This window comes from Engystomops pustulosus, chromosome 7 (assembly GCF_040894005.1).
Source record: "Engystomops pustulosus chromosome 7, aEngPut4.maternal, whole genome shotgun sequence".
Classification (NCBI taxonomy): Eukaryota; Metazoa; Chordata; class Amphibia; order Anura; family Leptodactylidae; genus Engystomops; species Engystomops pustulosus.
In genome coordinates, this window is record NC_092417.1 from 15,369,292 (window position 1) to 15,378,279 (window position 8,988).

The following is an 8,988-nucleotide window of genomic DNA, read 5'->3' on the forward strand; positions in this document are numbered from 1 at the left end:
GAAGGCTTAGAATAACCTGGGTTGGCAGTGACACTATAACAATGTATAAATTCTTGGAACTACACAGCAGAGTCCTAGACCTGTCCCATAGGCTTGGCCCCAGGTTGGCCCAGAAGTGAAACTAACTCAAACACTGGACCAATGTCACAGGTTAGACAAAGATTCACAAAAAATCATTGAACTTATCGTGTTCAGTTGAGTTGATCAAGCTCGGGTCAATCCAGTGAATGGCCAAAAAACACTGTTTGATTGCTGGTCCGGGGGCTCCTCAAGTGTAGTGCCCTCATTCTCCACCAGCTGTCAAGTTCTGTCCTTGTTCACACAACCTCAGGTTCTCTGATAACTGATAAAATTCACAGAGGTGAGCTCAAAGAAAAATCACACCAAGACAATGTATGGTATAATATCTTGATCTCTGCAAGGCTAGGCAGATACGTGTAACTATATTCATGTCACAAAGGATTTTACAGAAACCTTCAGTGGGCTGGACTTGGGCTTAGCTAGTTAAAGATAAGAGGTAATGTCCATAGTTTATTGGTTATTATCAGACCAGGTTCCAGATCAGGATTTTAGGGTTAGTAAATGTGCCCCAATATATTACTTATATGAACCACCACATGGAATAATTACCTTTCCCGCCTCTCTCCTGCGACCATCCACTTAAATCCCCCCAAATTTATAATCCCTTCAAGGTGTGGCCCACCATGATTCCTCCCTATCTTGTCCACCTTCAAGCATTTTGCTAGAAAATTGAAATAAAAAATAAACCTAATCCTCACAGCAATCCTCTTCTCATCTCTGCCGCTGCTGTGTGTGTGGCTCTAAAGACAGCAGGAGTGATGACATCATCACATGGCGCCTGCTCCTGAGCCGCACACAGCAGCGGCAAAGGACGAATAGAGGAATGGGAACCAATGCCAGATAGAAATTACAATCCAGACCTCTTGCCCCCCAGGACATGCATTGACCTATAATAAATAGATGAATTGGTCCCATAAGGACCAAAATCATAGATGTCGCCAGAATTTTTCTAACTTTAAAGACCCTTTATATTATTCCCTGTAAATCCCTCTGGTAATTTTCTCTCTCTTGTAGAGCTCTTTAATAATTCGAAGACAGAAGTAACACCTAAACCAGGTGATTTTTCTTATTTCCCTAAAACCGTGAATTAAAGGCGGTGGCCAGGATTTATTATTGATGGTCTATCCTCAGGCTAAGCCAATGACACTGGATTGGTGGGGGCATCAATTGGGATCGTCTTCCAGTCTAGGGAAGTTGGGATTGGATAAAGGTCGTTGGCAATCTGTTGGATAATTGTGGATATTCACGTAGAGTTCGGAGGTTTTAGACATTGACAATGACTATTTTTCTGTTGCTGTTTTTTCTTAAAGGGTCGAGTCACTTTATCACAATCGTTTCGGTGACGTCCCTGGTCTTAGTCCTGGCGCTCATTGTCACCATCATGGTCATCCTGTACAGAAAAAGACACGTCCTGCCTGGTAATCACCACCAGCCAACCCGAGGTAATGGGTACTAACCCCCACCACCCAAAACAGCAAAAGTACAGGCAGTCCCCTACTTAAGGACTCCCGACTTACCCCTAGTTAAAGACAGACCCCTGTGACCTCTGGTGAAGCTCTCTGGATGTTACTATAGTCCCAGACTGCAATGATCAGCTGTAAGGTGTCTGTAATGAAGCTTTATGGATAATCCTAGGTCCTATTACAGCAAAAATTTTGGTGTTACAATTTTAAAATATACAGTTTCGACTTACATACAAATTCAACTTAAGTACAAACCCAAGGAACCTATCCTGTATGTAACTCGGAGACTGTCTGTAGTTTGTCTTCCTTTGTTAAGATCTCATGGATCAAAGATTACCCAGTGTATATATAGGAAAAAAAAAGAACAAAAATTGGATCGGCACTTGTACGGGTGCAAATCTTTAAAAGCGGCTGATCCAGACGCATCAAAAGTTCACCAGATAAATACAGTCGTGAAGCAGCGCTCCTTATAAAAGTATTTCTTTATTCTACCATAATAAAAAAGCAAAATTTCGCCCTCTCTATGAAAGCACGTCAAGGTTGCCCCTTGCTGTTGTGATGATGTGGGGGCCATGGTATAGGACAGTCACCCCTAGAAGTGATAGGAGGACACACTGCCCCCTGCTGGTGTGATGATGTAGGGAGCAATGTTATAGGACAGTCACCCCTAGTAGTGATAGGAGGACACACTGCCCCCTGCTGGTGTGATGATGTAGGGAGCAATGTTATAGGACAGTCACCCCTAGTAGTGATAGGAGGACACACTGCCCCCTGCTGGTGTGATGATGTAAGAGAGCCATGGTATAGAACAGTCACCTCTAGTAGTGATAGGAGGACACACTGCCCCCTGCTGGTGTGATAATGTAGGGAGCCATGGTATAGGACAGTCACCCCTAGAAGTGATAGGAGGACATACTGCCCCCTGCTGGTGTGATGATGTAGGGAGCAATGGTATAGGACAGTCACCCCTAGTAGTGATAGGAGGACACTGCCCCCTGCTGTTGTGATGATGTAGGGAGCCATGGCATAGGACAGTCACCCCTAGAAGTGATAGGAGGACACACTGCCCCCTGCTGGTGTGATGATGTGGGAGCCATGATATAGGACAGTCACCCCTAGTAGTGATAGGAGGACACACTGCCCACTGCTGGTGTGATGATGTGGGGGCCATGATATAGGACAGTCACCCCTAGTAGTGATAGGAGGACAGGCTGCCCCCTGCTGGTGAGATGATGTGGGGGCCATGGTATAGGACAGTCACCCCTAGAAGTGCGAGGAGGACATACTGCCCCCTGTGGTGTGATGATGTGGGGGCCATGATATAGAACAGTCACCTCTAGTAGTGATAAGATGACACACTGCCCCCTGCTGGTGAGATAATATGGGGAGCCATGGCATAGGACAGTCAATCCTAGTAGTGAAAGGAGGACACACTGCCCCCTGCTGGTGTGATGATGTGGGGGCCATAGTATAGGACAGTCAGTCACCCCTACTAGTGATAGGAGGACACACTGCCCCCTGCTGGTGGGATGATGTGGGGGCCATGGTATAGGACAGTCACCCCTACCAGTGATAGGAGGACACACTGCCCCCTACTGGTGGGATGATGTGGGGGCCATGGTATGGGACAGTCACCCCTAGAAGTGATAGGAGGACACACTGCCCCTGCTGGTGTGATGATGTGGGGGCCATGGTATAGGACAGTCACCCCTACTAGTGATAGGAGGACACACTGCCCCCTACTGGTGTGATGATGTGGGAGCCATGACACAGGACAGTCACCCCTAGAAGTGATAGGAGGACACACTGCCCCCTGCTGGTGTGGTGATGTGGGAGCCATGGCATAGGGCAGTCAGTTACCCCTAGAAGTGATAGGAGGACACACTGCCCCCTGCTGGTGAGATGATATGGGGAGCCACGGTATAGGACAGTCACCCCTAGTAGTGATAGGAGGACACACTGCCCCTGCTGGTGTGATGATGTGGGGGCCATGGTATAGGACAGTCACCCCTAGAAGTGATAGGAGGACACACTGCCCCCTGCTGGTGAGATGATATGGGGAGCCACGGTATAGGACAGTCACCCCTAGTAGTGATAGGAGGACACACTGCCCCCTGCTGGTGAGATGATATGGGGAGCCACGGTATAGGACAGTCACCCCTAATAGTGATAGGAGGACACACTGCCCCCTGCTGGTGAGATGATATGGGGAGCCACGGTATAGGACAGTCACCACTAGTAGTGATAGGAGGACACTGCCCCCTGCTGGTGTGATGATGTGGGGGCCATGGTATAGGACAGTCACCCCTAGTAGTGATAGGAGGACACACTGTCCCTTGCTGGTGAGATGATATGGGGAGCCATGACATAGGACAGTCACCACTAGTAGAGATACAAGGGACACTAGCAGCTCAGCAATAGGTGTAGGATCCTGATAGAAACAAGAGGGACGGGCACTACCAATGTGAAATAGTTGAAAATATGCCCACGCATCCCACACAATTCATGAAAATCAAAAAAGAAGACAGACAGATGCGTACAACAGGCTGAAAATACAATACAAAGTTTATTATAAAGCCATGAAGTGAAATGACAAAGACAAGACGCATATGAAATAAAAACACTAAAAACGTGCACCCAATTCCCACTGGTCGGAAAATGTCCGCGTGCTCCCGATCTGTAACCATGAATGAAGAGCAAGGGGCAAACACCAAGGTAAACAAATTTATGGCTGAAGTCAACAAATATATGCCGCTGGATGCACACTATGGGGCTCATTTACTTACCCGGTCCTGTTGTGATCCCCGAGGTGCGTTGTCCGACTAAAATGAAGTCCGGCACGATTCACGTAGCTCGTGCACCCGATATCCTGCATACGTCGCTTCTGCGCCGAGGTCCGCCGGAGTTCACCTTCTTCGTCCAGGTGCTTGTAAGTGCGAGTCTTGTGACACAATTTTGAATGTTAAATCCTGCGCATAGTCCGAATCTGTCGGGTTGTCCAACGGCCCCCGAATTGTATCGCGTGCAATCCTCGGCACGATGCGGCACAAAACGGAAATAGTCGGTAAACCCACCGAAAATGCGCTCCACGGACCCTTAGTAAATGAGCCCCTATCTGTCCTGCTAATACAATACCAGACCACCCCACGTGTATCGTATTTCGGGGGAGTCGCCCTAAGACCTTGTATTGTATTGTCACTTACCCCGGACGATACACGTGGGGTTCTCCGCCTCCCCTGCTATCTGTCTACGCTCAAAACCTCTATTCACTCGGTCTTATGAGGATAACCTTGTCTGGTATTGTATTAGCAGGACAGATAGGGGCAGACCTACTTACCCGGCGCGTTCTCCGACGCTGATTCAGGTTCTGTCAGGATTCACTAAGGTCGTGCGCCCGATATCCACTAGGTGTCCGTTGCTGCGCTGAAGTCCGCGGGAGTTCACCTTCTCCGTCCCGGTCTATGTGAGTGCTATTCTTGCGACACAATTTTTTTAAAAATTCTGCTGTTTTTCCGAATCCGTCGGGTTTTCCGACGGCCACTACTCAGGTAGGCTGTGGCGTTGCAACGATGCTCAATTGGTACCAAGGGGCCCAAAGAGTGCCAAGAAAATATTTCCCACACCATGACACCACCACCACCAGCCTGACCCGCTGATACAAGGCAGGATGGTTCCTGCTTTCATGTTGTTGACGCCAAATTCTGACCCTAACATCCGAATGTCGCAGCAGAAATCGAGACTCATCAGACCAGGCAACGTTTTTCCAATCTTCTACTGTCCAATTTCGATGAGCTTGTGCAAATTGTAGCCTCAGTTTCCTGTTCTTAGCTGAAAGGAGTGGCACCCGGTGTGGTCTTCTGCTGCTGTAGCCCATCTGCCTCAAAGTTCGACATATTGTGCGTTTAGAGATGCTCTTCTGCCTACCTTGGTTGTAACGGGTGGCGATTTGAGTCACTGTTGCCTTTCTATCAGCTCGAACCAGTCTGCCCATTCTCCTCTGACCTCTGGCATCAACAAGGCATTTCCGCCCACAGAACTGCCGCTCACTGGATGTTTTTTCTTTTTCGGACCATTCTCTGTAAACCCTAGAGATGGTTGTGCGTGAAAATCCCAGTAGATCAGCAGTTTCTGAAATACTCAGACCAGCCCTTCTGGCACCAACAACCATGCCACGTTCAAAGGCCTCAAATCACCTTTCTTCCCCATACTGATGCTCGGGAGAACTGCAGGAGATTGTCTTGACCATGTCTACATGCCTAAATGCACTGAGTTGCCGCCATGTGATTGGCTGATTAGAAATAAAGTGTTAACGAGCAGTTGGACAGGTGTACCTAATAAAGTGGCCGCTGAGTGTATCTGTTCACTTGAGCCATAAATTTGTTTACCTTGGTGTTTGCCCCTTGCTCTTCATTCATGGTTACAGATAGGGGGAACACAGTCATTTTCCGACCAGTGGGAATTGGGTGCACGTTTTTAGTGTTTTTATTTCATAAGCGTCTTGTCTTTGTCATTTCACTTTATGGCTTTATAATAAACTTTGTATTGTATTTTCAGCCTGTTGCACGCATCTGTCTGTCTTCTTTTTTGATTTTCATGTAGGACATCCTGATCTATTGCCAATCCAGCAAACAGGATCAGCTGAGACACTAACTTCACCAACATAGCAGTGCGGACCGTGTACATGCTCAGCTGCACCATCTGCTACCACAACCTGCAGCAATCAGTGGATCACACAGCAGTCTCTTATTTAAAAGCAGAGTATTTGCTCTAGTTACTTCATGTTACTTTTTAACAAGGAAATTTGTTAAAAATTGTAGCTTTCCATTCTGCAAGGCTTCACTGTTCTTGTCCCTGTTCTTCTATGTTTACTATTCTCTCCTGTCCTAATAGTCGCATGCGGAGATCCCGATACCGAAATGCTGAATATTTACACAGATCCGGACGTGGAGATCAAATGGCAAAGTAAGTGAAAGGTCAAAGTGTTTCTCAATTTTCATCCTAACTGGGGTCTAAGTGGGGTTTTTAAGGGTGATGTGTCCTCCCTGCACACTGGATGGTTTTCTATTTTTTTAGTAAGACAGGAAAACCACCTTAAATGTAAGAATTTAGCCAGAAATTTAAAAAAAACTATTACAATTTATACAAAAAAAAAGAAATGAGAGAAGAGGCTCCATATGTGCCTACAGTACAAGGGAGCCATTGGCTACCTCTGCTTCTCATCTACAACCCACTTCTTCATAGGCAAAGGGGAGCTGTATGCAAAGGAGAAACTATTTTACAAAAAGATTAAAAAGTTCAACTTTTTGTGCTCTTCATTCAGAGCTAGAGGTGGAGACCTAGCTGCTGCGACTCATTGCTCCTCCTCCCCTGTGCCTAGAGCTGCCATGTAATCTGACACCAAACTGATCTACATCCTGAGATATGAGGTGGAGAGCTAGCTGCTGTGACTCACTGCTTCTCCTCCCCTCTGCCTAGAGCTGCCATGTAATCTGACAACAAACTGATCTACATCCTGATATATGAGGTGGAGACCTAGCTGCTGTGACTCACTGCTTCTCCTCCCCTCTGCCTAGAGCTGCCATGTAATCTGACACCAAACTGATCTACATCCTGAGATATGAGGTAGAGATGTAGCTGCTGCGACTCATTGCTCCTCCTCCCCTGTGCCTAGAGCTGCCATGTAATCTGACACCTCACTGATCTACATCCTGAGATATGAGGTGGAGACCCAGATGCTGTGACTCACTGCTCCTCCTCTCCTCTGCCTAGAGCTGCCATGTAATCTGACACCTAGGTAACCTACATCCTGAGATATGAGGTTGAGACCTAGCTGCTGTGACTTACTGCTCCTCCTCCCCTCTGCCTAGAACTGCCATGTATTCTGACACCTCACTGATCTACATCCTGAGATATGAGGTGGAGACCCAGATGCTGTGACTCACTGCTCCTCCTCTCCTCTGCCTAGAGCTGCCATGTAATCTGACACCTAGGTAACCTACATCCTGAGATATGAGGTTGAGACCTAGCTGCTGTGACTTACTGCTCCTCCTCCCCTCTGCCTAGAGCTGCCATGTATTCTGACACCTCACTGGTCTACATCCTGAGATATGAGGTGGAGACCCAGCTCCTCCTCCCCTCTGCCTAGAACTTCCATGTAATCTGACACCTAGGTAACCAACAACCTGAGATATGAGGTGGAGACCTAGCTGCTGTGACTTACTGCTCCTCCTCCCCTCTGCCTAGAACTGCCATGTAATCTGACACCTCACTGATCTACATCCTGAGATAAGAGGTGGAGACCTAGCTGCTGTGACTCACTGCTTCTCCTCCCCTCTGCCTAGAGCTGCCATGTAATCTGACCCCAAACTGATCTACATCCTGAGATATGAGGTGGAGACCTAGCTGCTGTGACTCACTGCTTCTCCTCCCCTCTGCCTAGAGCTGCCATGTAATCTGACACCAAACTGATCTACATCCTGAGATATGAGGTGGAGATGTAGCTGCTGCGACTCATTGCTCCTCCTCCCCTGTGCCTAGAGCTGCCATGTAATCTGACACCTCACTGATCTACATCCTGAGATATGAGGTGGAGACCCAGATGCTGTGACTCACTGCTCCTCCTCTCCTCTGCCTAGAGCTGCCATGTAATCTGACAACTAGGTAACCAACAACCTGAGATATGAGGTGGAGACCTAGCTGCTATGACTCACTGCTCCTCCTCTCCTCTGCCTAGAACTGCCATGTAATCTGACACCTCACTGATCTACATGCTGAGATATGAGTTGGAGACCTAGCTGCTGTGACTCACTGCTCCTCCTCCCCTATGCCTAGAACTGCCATGTAATCTGACACCGCACTGATCTACATCCTGAGATATGAGGTGGAGATGTAGCTGCTGAGACTCACTGCTCCTCCTCCCCTATTCCTAGAGCTGACATCATGGTTATCTTCTGTCTCTCTTGCTAGAATGATGGAATTGAGCAGAGATTTAAGTGAAAATTAGTTTAGGAGGGAAGGAGGGATCATAAGAAGAGCAAAGTAAGTGGAGAAGGAAGCCGTGTATGTACAGTCCATATGTGTCCACTACAAGGAACACCATTACATGCCGAGTCTATAGACAATGTAGGGAAATTGTTGGTGACAAAATATGTGAGGTCACCGGCAACCGAGGGGTTACTGGAGGAGCTCTGAGATTTATGATCCCAGAGCATCATGGGGGCTAGTATCATATTCTAGAAGTAGAAACAGGACAATGACTTGTTGTGTCTCTCTCAGACTCTTCACTGCCCCCCAATTATCCACATCAGAACGACCTGGGGACCAAAAAGGATTTCATCCTGTGTTAACCTAAAGGTAAGAAACATTCATTGTCCAAGTATTTCTACAAGGTAACTGTCCCTTTAAGAGACCCGGCAACTGAAAGTGACCCTACACATTATAGTCA

General features: G+C 47.5%; 1 protein-coding gene across 1 annotated transcript in view; it reads left to right on the top strand.

Annotated features, from left to right (window-relative positions):
- Positions 1-8,988, top strand: part of LOC140069331 (high affinity immunoglobulin gamma Fc receptor I-like) — a 41,167-nt gene that overhangs the window by 30,354 nt on the left and 1,825 nt on the right. Inside the window, exons 6-9 of the mRNA XM_072114893.1 lie at positions 1,096-1,137; positions 1,392-1,523; positions 6,435-6,506; positions 8,820-8,897. Of these exons, the coding sequence (XP_071970994.1) occupies positions 1,096-1,137; positions 1,392-1,523; positions 6,435-6,506; positions 8,820-8,890 (317 nt within the window). The 3' untranslated portion in view covers positions 8,891-8,897. The remainder of the gene's footprint in view (positions 1-1,095; positions 1,138-1,391; positions 1,524-6,434; positions 6,507-8,819; positions 8,898-8,988) is intronic.